The sequence below is a fragment of the Eubalaena glacialis genome, chromosome 5 (genome assembly GCF_028564815.1).
Source record: "Eubalaena glacialis isolate mEubGla1 chromosome 5, mEubGla1.1.hap2.+ XY, whole genome shotgun sequence".
Lineage (NCBI taxonomy): Eukaryota > Metazoa > Chordata > Mammalia > Artiodactyla > Balaenidae > Eubalaena > Eubalaena glacialis.
Genome location: NC_083720.1, coordinates 28,274,590 through 28,296,951, shown reverse-complemented (window position 1 = coordinate 28,296,951; position 22,362 = coordinate 28,274,590). Strand labels below are relative to the sequence as shown.

The 22,362-nt window shown below is 47.3% G+C and overlaps 1 protein-coding gene across 1 annotated transcript; it reads right to left on the bottom strand.

Annotated features, from left to right (window-relative positions):
• Positions 1-9,210: 9,210 nt before the first annotated feature.
• On the bottom strand, positions 9,211-10,029 carry NEUROG2 (neurogenin 2). Its single transcript, XM_061191145.1, has one exon. The coding sequence runs from the start codon at positions 10,027-10,029 to the stop codon at positions 9,211-9,213; it is 819 nt and encodes a 272-aa protein (XP_061047128.1).
• Between the last annotated feature and the right edge of the window lie 12,333 nt (positions 10,030-22,362).

Genomic DNA, 22,362 nt, shown 5'->3' with positions numbered 1-22,362 from the left:
GCCTCTTGACTCAATCCAGTGCTCTGGCTTCCCCAAAATGAAAAGCCTTATCACATATTCTGAGTTAATAAGCTGATTATAGTACTTCGGCCAAATGTGTAATTTATCTTTACTGTCCCCTTACAGGCTTGGGTACAACAGGATCAAATAAAATTATCACAATGAGTTTTATCCATAGAGCCCCAGGAATCAATCTACTCTTCAAACTAGCCTCCAGAACCTATGGAAGCACCTCAGTCGCTTTCTGGATAGGATGGGGGCAAACACATAATTACGTGCAGGGCTCTCTCAAGAATAGATGTCTTCAGATAATGGGTGCCCTCCTGCAAAACTGCCTTCAGTCAATCAGTAACACTATACAAAGGAGAGTACAGCTGCATATTATTATTTCCCACAAGATAGCAGAAAGGTTATGTGTTGTGAATGACAGAACTTCATACATGCTTCCACATCAGCAGTATGCAGAAATAAAGTTTATTACAATAGAGAAAATGAGGACAGTGACACTATATGCTTTAAAAATAAAAATGGCTTTTATTACATAAGGTATGTAAAGTAGTCAAATTCATAGGAACAGAAAGAAGAATATTGGTTTCCAGAGGTTGGAAAGGAGGAGAAATGGGAGCTGTTGTTTGATGGGTGTAGAGTTACAGTTTTGCAAGATGAAAACATTCTGGAGATTGGTTGCACAACACTGCAAATATACTTAAAACTACTAAACTGTACAGTTAAAAATGGTTAAGATGATTTTTAAAAATCACTCTAAGAATGGCTGTAGACTTTGAGGCATAAAGCTTTCTTGTATGGCCAAAAATAAAAATAAAATTGTCTTTTATAACAGAATCTTCAAACTATTCAGAGGTGAGTCACCAAGTTTTACAGACTTTTTTTTTTTGCTACAAATAAGTTATATAGTCTTCAAATAAATATACTTCCATATTGATCAAAGTGGGTTTTTATGATGCAGTAACAACCTTCAAATCTTCCTGGCTTTCAACTCACAAGTTTTTTTCTCCCTCATGTAACATCCACTGTGAGTTGAGGTGACTCACAAGAACCACTACTCTTTATATGATCACTCAGAGGCCCAAACAGCCCAAACATTTGATATGTTGGCCTCACCCTCTCAAGAGAAGAGGAAGATAGAGACCAGAGATGGAGCCCCACCCTATTGTAAGGGGCCTGAGCATGCCCAATAGGGTTAGAACATCCGATATTCATGGAGACTAGAAATGTCCTCCACAGTATCCAGCAGCAGGATTTTGTCCAGGTGGAATGAAATGAAGTCACAGGCTTTGAATAAGAGTTCCAGAGTAGGATAAAGATAGTACCAATGAAATTCTGTTTCCTGAAACATGCAGGAATATTGCCTAGTGTATATGGGAGGCGCTATCAGGACAAGAAATAGTAATACTCAAACAGTGATACAATGATGAAGGGCAGTGGCTGACGGTTGTGATTGTTACAGATTCTGTGAGACAGTGAAGATACTGTGTGGTGTAATCATAGCTACCTTGTTTAATGTTATTTGGAGACTCCCAATCCCTTCAAATATGCTATCAAAATTCTAAAGTGTGTCATGAATACCAAAAAGTTGAGAAGCCTAACATTTACGAATACTCTCCTTTTAGTCCCTTACGAAAGATCTTGTAACATCACTTGTTTTGCTGGGGTAGGAAAAGGGAACCATTGAACTTTGGTGTCTTTTTGGTGGAAAGAGATAGAACTAGCAATTAGCTGGAGAGCTATGACCAGTAGTTGCCACCATAGGGATTTGCTCCAGCCTGCTTTGTAATGTGTTACCACCATTACCATCTTATACATGTTGTTATTGAAGACATGAGTATCTGAGAGATTCAGAGTAATGTGAAGGTGAGGGAAGTACTCTGGCCAGTGCCTTCATCAGTTCAGTTTCATCTTATGTAGCTTAGAACCATTTTGCTCTGAAAAAAACTCTAGGAAGTCTAGACAAGTCTCCCCAATGTAGGAGAGCAGAATGGTCTTAAGATTCCAGAACTGTTTTACTCAAGTAGAACTGAAACCCCTTTTAAATTATTTGCTCACAGAAAAATAAAACTCAGTTTTCACTACACTCTTTCTGATTCTTCCCAGACTAAAGATGTCATATAGACTCTCCTAGGTCTACTGAAAATGATAAGAACTTCTTTTGCAAAGCCATCAAGAGCTCTATTGGCAAGGCTTGCCTGTGCAGTGCCCATGTCGTGCAGATATGGTGAAATCATTTCCTTCTAATTCAAGAGAAACACTGGATTTGAATTCAAAACTTTTGAGTTGCTTTAGTGCTCCACCAGCAAAATTATGTTTTCTTCTTTGTCTATTTCAAGCTGCTGCCATGGCAATTTTGAGTTAAGGAAGATATTAGTTCAGATAGGTTTGATTCAGAAAAAACATTTTTGATCATGTTCTAGGCACTGTGAAATGAAAGAAGTATTAATGCATTAATACAATAGTTATCTAAAGTTTATGGTTAGACTTTTCTCCATACAGTTTCAAAGGTTTTACCTCATTTGATTTCTTTTCCAAAATTATCTGGAAAATAAGGCAAAAAAAAAAAATTGATCATATCCTCACAATGAATCAATCTTCTTGTACATGTTTGCATGTAGTGTTTCAATATATGTGAAAGGTATGAAGAAAAAGCACAAAATCAAATTAAAGTTATCCCAGAATCCCTCATTTTTAAATTATTTCAATGCATAGCAAAATTTATGTTACAGAAAGAAAGCAATGGCAAGCCCGTGGGGTTGTCTTTTGTCACACTGGCACTAGTTTGGCTTCTTTCTGCTATTCTTATACCAAAGAGGCAATAAACCCCCTTGAGAGTCATAGAGCTGCCTGTGGAGGCCTGACAGAGCATAGAAGCTTTTATGCCAAAATACAATGCACAAAGGGATCATAAACACATGTGAAAAGGAAGATGACCTCTTTGTCACAAGGAATTAGGCTTTATTGCAAGCTGCTACCCTGGAAACCAGCCCCCAGCTTTCTCTGCTTATTTTGAAGGTTCCTGTTTCCATATAACATGGACTTCAGCACTTTTACTTAATTGTTTCTAGATCAAATAAGATAGGTGAAAGATTTTGGTTCTTTGCTTCGTTGTTTAATGTCTCCAGGTATGCCTCCAGGTCCCGGAGTGAAGAGAATCAAGGAGAAGGTGGTAATGGAATCATTAGAAGGTAAGGATGAATGAAGAAAAATACTGGTGGCACAGTCTGTTCTACAATTCAACAAGATCAGAGAAGATATACACTTGTTTTTGAATCTTTGAAAGACCAGCTACAGTCCAAACAGCCTCTCTTGGAGATGTGTCCTTTTAAATAACTCTAACTTTTTGCCTCTTGATTTCTTACATCTCTGGAATTCAGTATACCCTACAGTGTCTACCAGGTAACATGACTCTACGGGGCTATTGCCAAAGTCCAAACAAAATTAAAAGTATGCTTCCATTGGGAAAAAATCTTGAATCCCAAGTCCTTGTATTTCCTAAGAAGTATGACTTTTGTGAGAAACTTGTTATGAAGAAAAACGATTGCTTATACAATTACAGCCTTGAAAAGTAAAAAGGAAAGATAAGTAAAAAGAGAATTTACAATGAGCTAAACAACTGTTGAAGCTCTGAGTCCAAAAGCTGGTGGGACACTTGAAGAATGGCCCGGGGTCCAGCTTGGTGAGGTGCGGGGGCTCGGGAGAGGAATGGGACCCCGGTCGCGCAGGTGCTTCGCGGATCCCCCTTCGTTCCCGCCTGCGTCTCCCCGCCCCCGCCTTCCCGGAATCCTGGGCTTAGGGCCCGGGGAGGCTGAGCGTTTCTCCCACAGGTGAGACCTACCCAGGCTGGAGTGCAGAGCTGGCGGCTGGCGGGTTGCTCAGGAAGCCCCAGCCTTTCACGTAGCGTTCCTAGTCAATAATCCAAGTTGACTTTTCCCCCGTCGCGCTTGAGGGTTTGGAGAAGCTGGGTGAGAGAGAAAGCAGAGATGAAAGCAAAGAACTCACACCGCCTTCCCTCCTCCTGCGACCCCGGCACCAAGAGGAAAGGAAAAAAAAAAGTCATTTATTGAAGCGCACACACCATCAGGACTCTTTCCCACTCCATCTTCCGACTCCCACCACCTTGCAGGGATATAATAGCTGCGGCCACACTGGCTTTCTCGATCCGCTTTCCGGATGACTGAATTTCTTTGCTCTTCTCTCCTGTCGGGGACCATCTGAAACTGCCCCCAACTTGCGTTCCCAGGGGCCCTCCCCACCCGCCTCGTTTCCACTCGGGGACCAAAGAGCAGCTCACTTCGGCGTCCTCCATAAGACGAACCCCACCCAGGCTGGGTAAACCAAACTGGGAAAGGAAAAACAGGTGGGGGGCGAGGAGGACCGCTCCTGCAGACCTCGGCCCCGGCGGACCCCGGCGGGTGCCCACTGCGAGCCACGTGGGGAGGCCCCAAGCGAGGCGCACGCCCGCAAGGGCTTTGGAAAAGAGACTGCCGAGAACAATGAACCCTGGAGGACAGAGGGAGGTGGAGGGGGCTGAGAACTCTCGTCCTTCACCGCCTTCCCCCTTTGGGGACATTCCTTAGGTTTAATCATTAAAGTGGATCCTTTTTTAAAAGAAGGCAGCAGCTTAACGCAGCCGTTTCTGACAATCTGCCCCACACGCTGCCAGCGAAGTGAAAGATCTGGATCGAGCTTTGTTGCTTCGCTACCAATAGCAGACTTGGGGAGACCAAGCCTCCGATTTCTGGCCACATCAAAGCAGTGATTATGCAAATACCCCCCTTTTTTTTTAAAGAATAAAATGGAGGGGGAATTATTTATCAAACAATGAACCCCCTGCCAGGGCGGGAAACAATAGATCAGACCAGATAGCCCTTCTAGCCTCAGGCTGGGGGAGCGGGAAGGGGGGGTGCTGGAGCCCTCACGTTTTATTGGTCTAACCTAATTTCACTAATTCTCTTTTCACACATTTTTCTTTTGCGGATTCAGAGGCCAGGACTTTCACGCTCCCGAGAGCGCCCTGCGTTGGCGCGATTCAAGGGCTGCCTGCTTTATTTAATTAATACATTCAAAGCTCGCCTGGGACCCGAGAGCCTGGGGGTGGGGGAAGAGACCGAGGCCGGGCGTGAGGAGGAGGCGCTTTTAACGGGTTCCAGGTGTCGAGGCCCAGAAGTCACAACCTGCCCAAGGCTGTGCGATGCAGGGGTTGCACGCGGCGGGCGGCGGCTCGCAACTCCCTGCCTCTGCCTCAGACTCGGCCCTGCCGGAGGGTGGGCGCCGCAGAAGCGGGCCCTGGGCCTAGATGCGCTCCGCGGGTAACAGGACCCTCGCTCCCTCCCGGCCAAGGCCGCCCGGGGCCTTCCGAAGCCCGCGCCTCCGCCGGGCCCGCAGGGCTGTGCCCGGGAGGGAGCCTACCCGGCTCCTGCCCAGGTGCTGGGGGCTCCGGGAGCCCCAGTACTCCTCTCGTCCCCGCCTCGCCTGGCGGCCCACCTCTCTGCTTCTCCGTTTTCTCCTTGTTCGCCCTCAGATGGATTTGTCTTAGATCTGGTGAAGGAAAATCAGCCCTAAGTCCTGGGCACTTCAGAACAAGTAAATACAATCAATGCCCGGAGCGTGGCGGCGCCGAAGCAGAAATCCACCCAGGCCAGGACCAACCCTCGCACCTCTCCGCGCTTAGGTAAACACGCCACCGCGCCCCTGGAGCTGGAAAGATCTGGCAGCTTTTGCGGTGTGGGACTGTCATCAGAACAACATCTTCATGGCCTTGCTTGAAACGGCTCTCAGCAGAGAGCTCCAGAAATAGAATGGCTGGGCTCAGCGGCCCACGAACCTGCTTGGTGCAGACAGACCAAGCTGGTCACAGGGCGGGAGGCGAACGGGTAAAATCGAAGAGCGACTACATTCCCTGCCGCTAAAGCTTCGACCTGTAATTCTCATCCCTACAGGGGACGGGAGAGGACGACTGGGCCTCAACCCACAGGCTGCGGAGGTTGCAGTGGGTGGGGAGGAGAACTCCCAGCGCGAAGTGAGGCAGAAAGAACATCGTTCTTAACCGCTAAAAGTGATTAGACGCCATAAAAAATAATTGCACCTATTTAGTGTCAAATAAGGTCTGCTGTAGATAGCGGAGGAAAAAGCCGTGTAGATCACAGATGGGAGACGGAATTCCTGCCGTATATGACGTGATGCTGGTGTGTAAGAGGACCTGCAAACTCTTGCTGAACGGGTCTCTGGTCCTGGAGAAACTGTGCAGAGGTGGCTGCTAGATTCAACTAGGTCGCAGGTTAAGTCATTAGGTGTATTACCATTCCTCAAAACTATGACTATTGAACCCTCTCCCCATCTGTGCCTCTCCAAATAAGCTCTTAGGGTCACCACCTGTTTATAGGATCCCCTCACCAGCTGAGGTTTCCTGAGTACCTGCACCTGAAGATTTACCTCCCCAGACTTGTGTCATGAACCTGTTTCCTTGGCAGGTTTCCAAAAGAAGCCTATAATCACCATAAAAGCATCATCACCACTAAATTAACAGTTATTTGGCATTAAAACCGTGATTTTTAAAACTCTCATACTAGGATTGCTTTGCTTGCTGGCTTGGCTTTTTAAACACTAGAAACATAAAGGTGAATGTACGAGAAAAATCACTTTCTCCTCATATCAGATAATCGAGTGGCTAAGAATAACACAATCTTTAAACTAGAAGGGGTTTTCCAACAGGTCTCCCTTACATCCAGAGATGAAAGCCAGACAAACCCTGGGTTGGTTCTTCCTTTTATTAAAAATGGAGTTATTGAGATATTAAACACTTAATATTTTCCATATGGATGGAGAGGAAGAGCAGTTTAAGATAGACATCTCAGGAGAGTTATCATTGCTTTATGCAGAGGAGTGGAGAATTTGGCTCAAACCAGAAGCAGATATGAAGTTCATGAGGGTGGGGGAGACAGTGAACAACCAACATTTCTTTACTGACATGATCTTTTTTTAGCTTGTGTTGTCCTGGACACCCTTCCCTAAGGGGCTTAAACCTAGAATGTGGTCAACCTTCACTTGGTCATCTTTGACCCAAGGCCAAAGGTCACTGATTTCTGCTTTGGAGATTGAGGTCCAAGTTACAGAGTTATGTACCCTGGAGATTAGGAAACCATTTTTGCTTTTTCTTTGAAGAAGTTGTGTAAACTACTTTAACAAAGATTGGATTGGCTAATATGAAATCAGCTTCCAATAATGAATTTATACTCAGTTATGTCACAGATGTTAGAGCTGGAAGGGGCCCTTAGAGATCACTGTCCAATCCCTGTAATTCACAGATGATAACTGAAGCTCAAAGAAGTGAAGTGTAAGAATCAAATTTCTACATACTCCACCAAGAAATTTCAACTTCACTGTTTTTTTTAAAATTAATTTATTTATTTATATTTATTTTTGGCTGTGTTGGGTCTTCGTTTCTGTGCGAGGGCTTTCTCTAGTTGTGGTGAGCGGGGGCCACTCTTCATCGCGGTGCGCGAGCCTCTCACTATCGTGGCCTCTCTTGTTGCGGAGCACAGGCTCCAGACGCGCAGGCTCAGTAGTTGTGGCTCACGGGCCCAGTTGCTCCGCGGCATGTGGGATCTTCCCAGACCAGGGCTCAAACCCAGGTCCCCTGCATTGGCAGGCAGATTCTCAACCACTGCGCCACCAGGGAAGCCCTTCACTGTTTTTTAAAATCAAGGTTTCTGAACATTGGCACTTATCATGACTTATCATTAATTAAAATGATAATTATTAACTATCAAAATAAAATTATCGTAAATGCTCCCCCCGCCTTTTTTTACTAATCTTGTTTGCTCCGAAATTGATTTCTTAAAAACTGTTTTGTCTGTATTGAGAGTTACACTTTTATATCAGTGTTAGTGTCTCGAATATAATTCAGCTTCCTGTGATTGCTTAGACCTTATGTGTCAGTGAAATCTCTACACAAACATTGACAAAAAAATACAAGTACTCTACTCAATTTAATATTGGGAGAATTTCAGAAAAATACTACTCATTCTTCTAAAAGCCACATAAGCAGGAAAAAATTGTAATACAACACACAAAAACTATGAAAATTAGATATTTTATTTATAGTTTAATCACAAGAACAATTTTCTTGTTCTTCCAAGACGTAAATACATACTAGAATAAACTCTGTAGAATATACAAAAAATACATACTTTTCTCATGAAATTTTTCTTTATAATAAATAGAAGGAAACACGTGTGTGGCTGATCCTGCTAATGCTCCGTGTCTGCTTAGGTTTTCAGCCTGTTGATTTATTTTTAATCTCTTGAAAGAATGGGGGAGTTCCTTCTCCCCTAAAAGGTCGAGATAAATAATACATGAAGCAATCCTCCCTCCTGATTTTTCCCTTTTCCTCCACATTTCTCCTTTTGATAGAGAGTTCAGCCTAAATTTCCACGCTTGCATTCAATCATTACAAAGCCTACAAATTATACAATGACTTCTAACCTGGCCCTCTAACAAAACAACTTTTTCCCCCTTATAAATCATAAGAGACAGATGGCAAAATGGAGAAGAAAAAGGAAAGAGAAGGGCGGGACAATAGGCATTGTGACGAATCTGGGAAACAGAACAAAGTGCACATCAGAGAGGGAAAGTTTGGTTTGACAGGTGAAATTCCCACAGCCCGCAGACAGCACTGGGAATAAAGCAGATGCCAGCCATTGCAAATCTGTGGATAATATTATTACCGGTAAAATCATTCAGATGCTAAGATACATTTCTTTCTACTCGACATTAACATCTCTACATAGAAGCAAAGGTGAAGAGATCACAGGAACCAGTTGCATTCCCCCTGGGAGATTCACACGCACTGCACCGAGAGGGGAGGAGCGTCAGTCCGCTCTGCAAACTCTTTAGACATGCCACCTTCATCTCTTCCCAGCATCTTTTTAGCCTTAAGAAGTGCCCCCCAGACTCTACCATCCTCTTTGACAATAAGCTCCATCACACCAATAAATTAGAGAGCCCGTCTGAATGAAGGAAGCCCTTCGCCAAGGAAGGCAACAAACCGAGGAATCATAACGGCTACACCTGCTCTGAGTAGTGAGATGGTTTCTGGGGCATGGAAAGCGGGGTCAGGAGAGGGGTGGGAGGAGGGCTTGAACGGGGACAGGAAAGGGTAGCCACTAAGGCCTCGCGTGGGTAGCAGAGATGGCGGCTCTAGATACAGTCCCTGACTATGGGCAGGTGAGGTGCGTAGCGGTGCTTGTCGGGAGGTGGGGACTGCCAATAGTCCATGTCTGAACCCGCCGGGCTGGCAGGAGATAAAGTGCAGCTGTAGGGAGAGGTGGAGTTGGAGGAGGCGGAGGAAGACGGCGCGGGGCTGTTCGTGCAGCTCCACGTGGAGGCAGGCGAAGGGCTATCTCCGCTGTTGCCCAGGGCGGCACTAGAGCCTCCGGGGCTCAGCAAGACGGCCTCGGAGAAGAGCGCCCCCGGCAGGCCGCCGCCGCCGCCGCCGCAGTGGTCAGCCAGGCGCAGTGTCTCGGTGAGCGCCCATATGTAGTTATGGGCGAAACGCAGGGTCTCGATCTTGGTGAGCTTGGCGTCCTCGGGGAACGTGGGGAGCACCTCACGCAGCGCGTCCAGCGCCGCGTTGAGGTTGTGCATGCGGTTGCGCTCGCGGTTGTTGGCCTTCAATCTACGGGTCTTCTTGATGCGCTGCACCGTCTCGGCCGTCTTGGCTCCGCGAGAAACGGCCCGCGCCCTGGAGGGGCGCCGCTTGCACTCGTGCACCAGACCCAGCAGCCGCGCTGGCCGGCAGCCCTCGGCCCCTCCCGGCGAGCCAGCCCGCGCCCCGGCCCCGGCCTCGGCCCCACGCTGCCGTCGCGCCTCGCCCGACGCGCCCAGCTCCTCCTCTTCCTCCTCGTCGGCGCTGGAAGATAGGGGGGTGAGAGCCGCCGAGGCGGGGGAGGCCGAGCCGAGCAGCACCAGCACGTCCTCTTCCTCCTTCAACTCCAAGGTCTCAGATTTGACGAACATCCTGGAGAAGAGAGCAGAGAGGGAGAAAGAACCAAACGCGGTGTCAGTATAGAAGCAGAGGCATGTTCTTGGTGTCACCGGGATGTACTGCTGCGCGCACCCGAGAAGACCCCCTCGGAACGGCGCCAAGGAGGAAGGTAAATTGGGGAGGAAACCCCTCCAGTGCTCCCCAAGCTCAGGAGCGCCCCTTGTGACCCCGTCGCCAGCCAACTGAGTCCCGAACTGTACGGGCCGCCCTGACGGCTGTGTTCCCGCCCCGGAAAGGGCTGCGGCCCCCGTGACAAAGATTCAGCGCGAGCGAAGGGCGTTCGGGCGTGGTGGGGCGGAGTGCGGGAAACACCCTTCCAAGTTGGAAGCCGCCGCGCGGATACTTACTTGGTTCTCTCTCTAAATGTGCCTCGGCGTCGCTATTACTTTGGCGTGTGCTGCGATTCTCCGAGCAGCCCGGAGCGCAGTGCTGCCCCTTCTGCTGCCTTGGAAGCAGCGGGCCTAGGGCTACTGCGGCGCGGCTCCGCGGGGGACCTCTCCGTCGTGCGAGTTTGCCAAGAGCCCCGGCGGCCGCGGCGACCCGCCCGGGTCTCGTGTGTTGTGCTGGTGGTGCGTGTCTGTCTGTCAGTCAGTCCCCGGCCGTGCGGCTCCTGGCACGCGACTCCCAGGCACTCCAGTTAAAGCGAAGCTGCTTGTGGTTCAGTGGCTGCGTGTCTGGCACACGACTCTCCTTAAAACCCCTTATATACCACCAAGAAAACAATCAGATCTGCCCCCGGGGCCCCCATCTCCCCCCATCCGCGGCCGCCGCCGCCTCCTCCCCCTGTGCCGGCCCCCCTTCTCCCCCGCTTTTCCCTCCCCGGCTTACTCTTTTCATTGCATTATCATCATTCATTTCTTTCTCTTTCTTCACCCACTTCCCCCCTCCCCTGGCCCTGCCATCCATCCTCCTCCTCCCATCGCCCCCACCTCTCTTCTCCCCCTTTATCTAATCAGCATAAAATGGTTCTAAAGCTCCTGCCGGAGCTCGAGGCTGCGGTCGGAGTGCTGAAGCGGTGGCGGCTGCACCGGCTCAAGCTGCGGCTGTTGTCGCCGCCGCTGCCCATTGTGATTGGTGGCTCGCGCTCGGCTGGAGCGTGCCGCTAATTTATTAATGAATGGAGGTCGCGAGGCGCAGCTGGCCAATCAGGGCGCCCGGGACTCCGGGAGGCCTGCGAGCCACGCGCACCGGAGCCCGCTCCCTTTCAGCGGCTCATTAGGGGCCGGGGGCGCCGGGGGCCGGTGGGGAGACCAAGGCGACCGCCCCCGCCCGGGTCCTTGCGGCTGCACCCCACCCCCGCCCCGACGCGCGCGCGCGCGCACCGCAACGGGCGCTGCCCGGCCTCCTAGCTCCCGGACGTCGGGATCCGAGGAATTAGTTAATGGGGGTCAGAATCCTGGGGAAAGCAGTTAGCCCTTTGGTGCTGCCGGACGTCTCTTGGCAAAGCTTCTTAGGAGCTGTATCAAATAGTAAACTATTTAAAAACGCTTTCATTTGGTTAAAGGAGGAATGGGATATGGATGACGAGCTGTGGGCACTTGGTGGGCAAGCGTGTTTAGGTTCCAGAAAGACTGACGTGGGAGGATGAAGAGAGAGGAGATTGGAGGATTCATAGGGGCGTCTCCTGCCAGGGCAGATAGAGTAGGGGAGCAGCTGATAGGCTTTTAGGGGATGTGAGAATAAAAGCACTCACATATGAGAACGAAAAGGGACCTCCTCATTTTACGTGTGACACACTGAGGCTCCGAGCACGGGTATAGGTTTTTGGTTTGCTGGGGGTGGGGGGCGTTAGGGTTAACCCCAGTTTATGGCGGGGCGGGACAGCAAAGAGGCTTCCTGCGTGGAGGGCAGGGGGAAGAGCGGCCGACTCGCAGCTCCCTCGAGCGGATGGGCTGCGTTGACATCTCCATGACCTCTGCTCCGCGCTGGGGGGCGTTGTAGGGACATGGGGCCCGTCCTCCCGATTCTCCCGGCTTTTCAATAGGAAAAAAAGAGCTGGAGGGCTAGTGGACCTCGAAGGGAACTAGTTCTGAATTGCTCAACAGCCCTCCCTGCGTCCTCCTCCTCCTCCTCACGCTCACGCCCACCCTCTTGTCGAAGTGGCTGACTTCTTAGAACCAGAGCCCCCAGAAGTGTGTGCTGGGCCGAGTGTTAGATGGTGCATGAGTAGCGGGGATGGATCTGGACTCCAGTAGAGTGGAGAGGAGTCCCTTTTGCAGATTTAAGTTTCAGCAAGGCACAGTTGGAATGTTAGGATTTGAAAAGTGGCCGGAGCAAAAGGATATTGTCTGTGGTCTCTGTCTCATTCGAATTGTAGGAATTGGAAACAAGTTGTATTTCAGAGAAGAGGATGATGAAAGTGTTTTGGAGTGGTTTCAATTTGCTTAATGTTTCCTGCAGGGAGATCATGAGCCGGCCTGGAAGGCACAAAGTAAAGAAAATGAAAATTAGAATCCCATGAAAGAGACTGTTATCTGCTGCAGCTATCCAACCTCCAGACTTCCTTCTGTCCTGAATTTATTTGAAAACTGCCACGATTTTCACCTTGCTGGTTGATATTTGTGCTTTGCGTCTCCTCCACTTTAAAAACAAACTCCCTAAATTTAAAAGAATTATTTCCCCAGTTCCCTCCTCAATCCTTTTAGAACAGATTAATTTCATAAGGCAGAAATGCAGATATTAAAAAAGAAAGAAGAGAAATGTTCAGTGTGTCCAGAATACAGCATTTGCCTCTCTCACACTTCTTTGGGTCTCTATCTTTGTATCATGAACCTGCAGAATAAGAACTTCATAAAAGAGTTTGACCAAGCAAAAGATGTGTCAGTAGTGAAAGATAGCAGAAGTGCTTACCATGGTTGCATGCACACATTAGCATTATTTTATAGGTGATGATCACTGATACCAAACAAGTAATACTCTTTACAGCCCTCCTAAAAGAAAACCCTCTAATGTCTTGTCTAGCCAAGGTAAAAAATTGAAGGGACACATGGGAGTGGATGCAGGATTTTTGTGTTAATTTTAAAAGAAACAGAGGATGAGAAAGCTAGGTTCTGAGGAAATGATCAGACTGCTAAAAACAAATACTGGAATGATGGGAGATACTATGAAGTGTCAATCTTTAGATATCTACGTCTCATGGAAGGAGCTGCCTGCAAAGAAAGACAAACCAATAGATTTTGTAATAGAAACAAAAGAAAGTTTACTTTAGCATCATAGAAACATGTTTCTTTGGACAGGTCTTAAATTTTTGGTTAAGCTAGGAAGTACTGGGTTGATTTTACGATAAAATATATTGGGGGGAAGAATAGAATCAGAATCCAGTTAAGTGGAGGCTTACAGGAAGACCTGATTAGCTTTTATAACTCCAAACAAACACTGAGATCAAGCTGGCTCTAATGATTAGGGCTAGTGAAAAACACAATGGATTTCTTTTTTTTTCTTAATTAATTAATTTATTTGGCTGCATCAGGTCTTAGCTGTGGCACCCGGGCTCTTCGTTGTGGTGCGAGGGCTTCTCTCTAGTTGAAGAAGCTTCAACTAGAAGCTTCTCTCTAGCTCTAGGCTCCAGAGCGCTCGGGCTTAGTTGCCCTGCAGCATGTGGGATCCTAGTTCCCCGACCAGGGATCGAACCTGTGTCCTCCGCATTGGAAGGCGGATTCTTAACCACTGGACCACCAGAGCAACCCCACAATGGATTTCTTTAGTTGATTTTTAACAGTATTTGGATATCTGACCCCCCAGTTTTTATGTTCTCCCAAGACTTTATGTTTTTATGGTGCGCTGAAACGGTGGATGCTTTCCTTTGTCAAAATCCAAACTTTCAGGCTTCCCTGGTGGCGCAGTGGTTGGGAGTCTGCCTGCTAATGCAGGGGACGCGGGTTCCGAGCCCTGGTCTGGGAGGATCCCACATGCCGCAGAGCAACTAGGCCCGTGAGCCACAACTGCTGAGCCTGCGCGTCTGGAGCCTGTGCTCCGCAACAAGAGAGGCCGCAATAGTGAGAGGCCCTTGCACTGCAATGAAGAGTGGCCCCCGCTTGCCACAACTAGAGAAAGCCCTCGCACAGAAACGAAGACCCAACACAGCCAAAACAATAAATAAATAATAAAAATAAGTAAATTAAAAAAAAATAGAATGCTAAAAAAAAAAATCCAAACTTTCTCTACTGTCTGTAAGAAGTTAATAGTGCATATTTAAGTGTATCTTCTACAGATATGTAGTAACAGTAAAATATTATTAGGATGAATTGCACATTTCTGATTCTGGAAATTTCCAGGAAAGGAAATTATTTTCAAAAAGAAAAAGTGGACTTCCCTGGTGGCGCAGTGGTTAAGAATCCGCCTGCCAATGCGGAGGACATGGGTTCGAGCACTGGTCCGGGAAGATTCCACATGCCGCGGAGCAACTAAGCCCGTGCGCCAGAACTATTGAGCCTGCGCTCTAGAGCCCGCGAGGGAGAACCCCGTGCCACAACTACTGAAGACCGTGCGCCTAGAGCCTGTGCTCCACAACAAGAGAAGCCACCACAATGAGAAGCCCGCACACCTCAAAGAAAAGTAGCCGCCTCTCGACGCAACTAGAGAAAAGCCCGCGCGCAGCAACGAAGACCCAATGCAGCCAAAAATAAATAAATAAATTTATAAAAAAAAAAAGTATGCCAAGAAACTAATATATTGTGTACATATTCACATGACATAAATCAGTCTCTAATCTATGTAAATTGAAAGATATCAGGGAGTTTATATGACTTTATTTTTAAAATAAGGGCTTCTTTGGGTATATGCAGTGGTGTGTGTTAGATCACTGTGCAAAAAGTACAGGCGTTCAAAAAAAAAAGTCACCCTCTATATTATCATGGAATTTTAAGAATTTTGGTTGTGTGTTTCCATTGTAGTCTTCAAGAGAAACATCACTCTTGATAATATCTCCCACCATGAAGAGTATTGTTTTTTAAAAGAACGCCAAGAACAATTAACTTACTAGTGCAATCCAGAAATCAGCCGTTCACACTCAGTTGCAAAATTTTACATGTTCAGCATTTTGCTCGGTTTTGCTGAAAGAAAAATTTGTACTCAGATTTGCAAAGACGTGACCAACGCCAAATATCCTTAGCTGGACTCTTCTTACACTCTTTTAACTTAAATAAATTCAAGAGGCACTTGTGTGGTCTAAAAGATTGTCCAGATGAAACGAGGCTGAAATGTTATGCGAAGGGGGAGGGGAGCGCGTGAATAGCGTCAGGGAGTTTGGTGACCGAGAGCTGCTCCTGTCCATTGCGTGAACTGTCCTAAAGGGTCAAGCTGTTCATCTTCAGCCCCTCTTTCAGTGTGCAGTCCTACTTTAAGGGAACAAAAGCTCAAAGCAGGCAGTTATCAAGAAATGGGAGCCCAATGATTTAAACTCATCCCCAAGCCTTAAAAAGAAAGGGGGCCCGAGTGCATGTAGGGAGAGAAAAGTGACGTAAGGGGAGGGGGTAAGGGGGTGGAGACCTTTAGAAAGTCTTTGTTGTTTTTAAGAAGTTTGAACTTTGAGACGACCCAAAAGCCCCAAAGTTTAGGGTAGGTGTTGCTGTGGAGCCACAGGCTACATCCCCTCCACACTTCGACCTCACAAGTGGCCAGAGAGGACAAATGGTCCCCACGCCATACTCTTGCTGTTGCAGGTGAATGGGGCGAGGGCGGCGGCAGAAAAGGGCTCCTTTCCCAGAGCTTTGCAGGAGCAAAAGTTTGCCCGCCCAGCAAGCCTGTCCCCCAATTCACAGTAAACCGCCCTGCCTGCAGGGGAAGGGAGGGTCTCTGCTCTGCTAAAAGGACCGGATGACTTATCTGCCAAGGGTGGCTTTGTAGCCTAAATCCTAATCTGCCTGGCGAGCTCTCAGAAAGGCGGAAAGAGGGAGAGAAAAAGTTAGCCAGTCCTGAAGAGCTTTAGTTCTTCACCGCGGACTAGAAACACAGTTTCCAGCGCCGAGGAGGCCCGAGTGGGAAAGATCAGCTCCCCCCCACCACCACCCCAGCAGAGGACTCCTCACCCTGTCAGAGTTCATTACCGGTGATGGTGAGTGCTTGGGAGCCAGAGTGAGCTCGGAATTTTTGGCAGTCCCCTTCTGGGGAGCCAAGGAAGCCAAGAGCAGTAACAATGTAAACTCACACCCCACCTTCTTACTGGACCCCTGTGCGGATTTCTCAGTCTCATCCTCGATTTTCCCTCGGATCCTGTCAGGGAGGATTTGTCAATCTAGTCTTGCAGAGGTCCGAGCTAGGATGCTGCGCTGTCATGTCAGCGCGCCAGCCCCTCCCCCTTCCGTATTTGGGGAGAGGCGGGAGAATCTACAAGAGGAGAAGCGAGGCAGAGAAGATCGTAACCCCTCCCCCGGGACCCCCATTCCGAGACCCTTGCCCTAAACCCGCATAACGTGCTTTGGTGCCTCAAGTCAAACATTCAGGAAATCCAGCTTGACGCACAGGTCGTCTTGATGGCGGCGAAATCCGCCCGGCAGGTGCCGAAAGGCTCCCTTCCTTCTGCGTCGACTCTACCCTCTCCCCACCCGCTCCGGAAAGGCAGCGCCCGGCAGGCCTCTCTTCGCTCCTTACGCGACCCGCTGCCCAAGCACCCCTCTTCTTTCCCACGAAGGAAAGAAATCACTGTAGGAGATTTTGCCAATCTCCACCAGCTTTCTGATTGTTTGCCTCAGGTAAGGGGAAAAGAACAGCCGGCGCGTGAATGGGGGGCTGGGGGCCCACTAGGGAGAGAAGCCCCCCACCCCTCTGTGCCTGCAAAAAGGGACATTGGCTATCCAGGGGAAAGTGCAAGAAAGAGAGAGCTAATCGCTGAACCAGGAGACAAACACGATTACCAGCTCCGAGCCTTGAGTCAGAAAGTCTCATAGACTTTAAGATGTTAATCCCCAGCATAATCCTTCCTTTGGCGTGTAGGAATAGTGCAGCCACAAGAGTTGTTTTGTTATTTATATTGGCGTTTAATAAAACTCAGCCAGTGGTGAATGGGCTGCCCACTCTCCAATGGTAATTAATTCCCTATTTCAGTGACCCAATTGTCCTGGGACAGAGCGGTGGGCCCGTCCTGGTGCCCCGGTCCCTCTTTGTGCGGATACACGGCCCTCGTGCTTCAACAGCTATGGAAACTCATTCTTTTGATGTCATTCAAGGAGTTTTCCTTGGGCATCTTCTAAACTTCAAGGACCCTTTTCTTTCTCCGTTTCATGAAAAGCAGTGCGAGCTTGACCACCTCTGTAGAATTTAATGATTTGGTGAAAGAACTCTTTGGGGTTTGTGTAAGGAGTTAGACTGAGAGAAAGGAAATTTGGCAGCCTGCTCCCTTGCACGGACAGTCCCGAACCTGGAAAACACAAAACTTATTCAAAGCAATGGATAAAGATCTGAAAGCCGATTTTCCCTCTCCTCTCCCCACTAAGGAAAAACATAACCTCACAGAATTCTCTTCTGGAAATTATTGTTTGTTGATGATATAAATTAAAAGGGTGAGGTGGGGTAAATAAGTTCGAATCTTTAGCAGAGAAAGTTCTTAAATCTGTTCCTTTGGGAAATAGGATATCATCCTTCTACGTTAGCGCATTCATTCAATCATCTCTCCCTTTTACCTTCAAAATGTACTTAATGAGCACCCAGTGTGTGCCAAGCACTGTACCAACCCCTGGGAACAATGCCATGCACAAGATAGACACCATTCCCACCCCCATAGAGCTTACATTCAAATAAGGAGACAAAAAAATGAGAAAGTTACATGCCAGAAAACCGTGTGTCGGGAGAGGGCGAGGCTACCTTTTCTCTTCACGGATCCAAAAGGATACTTTAGGACACAAACCATTCGGGGTCAACCCGAGTAGCTGATTTATTCATTTTTTCATTCCCCCCGAATATTTCTGCAAGCGCCTGCTGTGTGCCGGGCGCCGTGCAAGGCGCGGAGTACGCACCGCGAGCGAACCGGGCAGCTGCGGCCTGCTGGTCGTTGGTCCCCGCCCGCGCGGCAATGCAGTCGCCGGTGTTACACTCCGCGGAGCCGCCGGGGCTCCAGGCCGGGAGGGGGCGGCCGCGGCGCGCCCAGCAGCTCTCCCTGCACAAGTAGCTCTTCTATGTCTTTATACGCACTTCCAAAAAAACTTCGCAAGTCACAGAAACAATTCAGAATTCAACTAAGAAAATACAGAGTGAACCATATGGCCTGGGTGGCTCGAGTCGGCTGCATTTTACTCCAGACAAAGAAGGGATTGAGAGTTGAAGGAAAGGAGAAAAAAACCAACTTTCCGGCTGATGTAGCTGTTGTCTGGAGGCAATGATCCCAAATCTGAAGGCTTTATTCCGGCTCCGACGGAGACGTGATATGTCATATGATTAGCATCTTTCATATTTACAAGAGTGGTATGGGCTGCCAGTCTTGAGAGAAAGGCGAGAGAAAGAAGGGGGCATATGCTGAAATGGATTTAGCATTTGAAAGAGAGAAAGGAGATCGGATAAATACACTTAAACGAGGATTTCGTTTTACTCCTGTTGAGTTCTAATGGATTGTTGATTGAGATTGTAGGGGCCTGGAACCGAGGTGTCAGCAGTAATTTAAAGAAGGCATTCAGGCTTCCAGCGCCTCTTTTCTCCATTTCCCCCTCTCACCCCTCCCACCCTCTCTCATTTACGGCTTCAAGCAGTACGGGGGCGGAGAAGGCTTTTAAAACAAAACACAAAACAAGGTCTTACGCTCGGGCGATAGCCGAGGGAGCTGGAGCGCGGATGGGTTTGGAGCAGGCGCCCGTACAGCCCGCTGCGGCCCGGGATCACGCGCCCTTCCTGTCGCACCTGAGCGTTTTCAGGTCTCGCCTAAGGTCCGGGGCGGCTGGGCGCGCGGCGAGGTCCTGGCGCCCTCTGGCGGGGTCCGCGGACAAGCCCCCTGCCCGGCCCGCCGGCCGCAGACACCGCGTTGGGCTGGGCGTCGCTTCGCAGTCCCTCCCGGGACCGGCTCTGGGGCCTTCCCCTGCGGCTCGGGTTTCGAACGCAGGTACGTGGCCACCTGTAACCTTCAGGCTCAAAAGCGTCGGTGGTGTGCGCCTCGGAGCCGAAATAAACTGACCTATAAGACACCTCCTCCAGTGGTTCTGATGGCTGCCAAGTTTGAGAACGAGCGGGCCTCGGTCCCAAGACTGTTGTTTTGAGGAGTTAGCTATTCAGCCGCTAGAAGCGACGCCAAGACTCAATAGTTTGGAGGCAAGACTTAGACTCCAGACTGTTAAAAGGACCTCATATGCACTTAGCGGGTATATACTATGTCAGTACAGATCTGTGATTCTCCTCACACCCAGAGCCACTTCCAGATTCATTCTCCAGAGGGCTTGTCGCTCCCCTGGTATTTTTTATTCTCTTCCGAATTGGTGCTTAACGCTCATTTTAGCTAGATGTCATGCGTGTAAAATGTTGGGGGAGGAGTCTAAGAGGCTCAAGGTGCCAGTCGCGTTAGGCCTCATCCCCTGGATCCAGACGCCCGAATTCCTATCTCCGCTCTGCTTCATCTCTTTCTTGCTTAAATTTGCTTGTCCTTAACTTTGTCAGGCAAATTGTGCTTTCCCAAGGGTCAAAAGCAACTTAAGGACGTGTTATTTTAGCACTTTACCGGTGAATCTTTTAAGCTGTCCACGCTTACCAACAGTAGAGACTAACTAATAATAAATATAATACTGCCACAGTAACAAAATGTCGTGCAGACTTTAAAATCATATTTTTGATGGATATTTAATTTTTTTCAAATTTGATATAATGCTGAGTATGACCCCAATATGTAGATGATTTATATCTCTGAATGATTTGGAGGGAAATACAAACACATACATCCAGGAGAGAAAAATATTCATAGTACTTATCTTTTTGTTATTGGTAATTTAAATTTTCTTTTTTGTGTTTTCCAAGTAAATTTTGGAACATTTATAGTCAGAAATTGTTATTTAAAAAAAAAACAACAACAACAGTGGCCTTCTGGAAATGCCTCTGTCTTTTTTAGTCTTCATTAAAGATTGGGAGTAAATTTCAGATCAGAGATGTCTGAAGTGGGGTGAGTTATATCATAAACCTTGCTCACAGTTAAAATTAAGTCCCCAGGAGCTGGACCATTTGTGTTGACATGGGATACTATAACTTAAAAACAAACATTTAACTATAATGGAAACGTTGTAAAGAAGAGAAACATTCAGTGCTAATTTTTAAATTTAATTTTTGTCAAATCACAATTCCTGGGGTTGGACAGAGAAAGGAAAGCTCCTCAGTGCTATTATTTTCTCTTTTCTGGGTAAATCACATCTAATTTTCCCAGAGATGTGAGATCACATCCCAGGGACTGGATGGATTTTTTTTTTTTTAATTTATTTATTTTTGGCTGTGTTGGGTCTTCGTTTCTGTGCGAGGGCTTTCTCTAGTTGCGGCAAGCGGGGGCCACTCTTCATCGCGGTGCGCGGGCCTCTCACTATCGCGGCCTCTCTTGTTGCGGAGCACAGGCTCCAGACGCGCAGGCTCAGTAGTTGTGGCTCACGGGCTTAGTTGCTCCACGGCATGTGGGATCTTCCCAAACCAGGGCTCGAACCTGTGTCCCCTGCATTGGCAGGCAGATTCTCAACCACTGCACCATCAGGGAAGCCCCTTTTTAAAAAATTTTTATTTATTTATTTTATTTTTGTCTGCGTTGGGTCTTCATTGCTGCGTACTGGCTTTTCTCTAGTTGTGGTGAGAGGGGGCTACTCTTCGTTGCGGTGCGCGGGCTTCTCATTGCGGTGGCTTCTCTTGTTGCGGAGCACGGGCTCTAGGCGTGCGGGCTTCAGTAGTTGTGGCGCACGGGCTCAGTAGTTGTGGCGCACAGGCTTAGTTGCTCCGCGGCATGTGGGATCTTCCCGGACCAGGGCTCGAACCTGTGTCCCCTGCATCGGCAGGTGGATTCTTAACCACTGCGCCACCAGGGAAGCCCGACTTGATGGATTTTTAAAGAAAGACTTTTTACCAGTGTCTCAAGGTAATATATTCCCTTATTTAATAATATTTGGTAACAGAAAATTATTTATGTCTAATCTTTCTTAAATGCGTTTATTGACCACTCCTCAGTGGTGATTACAAACTTTCCTCCTCTGTCATTCTGTGCTTCAAAATATAGCATCTGATGCTTCTATTTTAAAAATAATCAGGATCCAGAAAATATTTAGTTCTGAGTTTTGCTTTCCTATGCTTTTAGGCTTTTGGCTTTCTCTGTTGACAGAAGCCAGCTTTACACTGAAGGAGGCTACTGTGGGTTTCTGTTTAACTCTGCATTTTTATAGCACCAATCACCACACTGAAACTATGTTGTATTATTGTCAGTGCATGAGACAGCAGGACTCAGAATAAGAGAAAGAAAAGGATTTACAAGAGGATAATGGCATTCTTCTAAGCAAATTCTTTTTTTCTCCAGGGTTTTTATTTTTGAGGATTTGAGAGTTCATTTTCTCTTGAAAGAAAAGAAAGAATAATCTCACTATGCAATATTGTACAGAAAAATCAATATATTTTCATGGTAAATGTTTACTAAGAAATTCTGAAAACATAAAACAGGCTAGAATTAAAAACTAAAAGTTCATGTCAATATTAACCCAAATTTGAACTCCTGTTAATGCCTTAAATAGAACATAGCTTTTCCTTTCCTTTTTAAAAATTTCCCAGCTGTGGAGAATCTAATGTGCCACTAAAAATGAGAGGAAAGTACAGTTTTATTATTTTCATGAGTCTAGTGACCTCTACTCTTATACTACAAATTATTTGAGTTACACTGGATTTGAGACCAACACTGTTTCTCAGAAAATGAGTCATTGGAGGTTTAAGGACTTTTTTGGGGCTTTGTGCATTGTTCCTTAGGGTAAATTGCTGGCCACTCCCAAAGAATCACATGGTATTCTGGTTTTTTGCTCTGAATCTTCCTTTGGTCCTCAGTCTCATGAAATTGGCATCAACAATGCTTACTTTTCCCAGAGCTGATGCTTGGAAACAATTCCTTTGTTCAGAATAAGCTAATTATGAAGTAGCATCTTATGAAAATAGCAGCCTTTTCCTTTCCTCTTATCCCAAAAGCTCAAAGTGTTTTTCTTTTCCGCACAAAATAGGGATGAAATAAAATATACCACACAGAATTTTAAAATAATAGATAAAAACATATGCATACAGTCCAATAAGAAGTCAGTAATACATTCCTTTGTTCCCAGCATTTGGCCAAGAAAGAATACCTTGATGGTGATTTCAGTCATAATTGCGGGCAACTGGAAATTCTAACTCAATAT

Excerpts from the sequence above, each read along its gene's own strand:
- NEUROG2 (XM_061191145.1), bottom strand. The coding sequence starts at position 10,029 with ATGTTCGTCAAATCTGAGACCTTGGAGTTGAAGGAGGAAGAGGACGTG.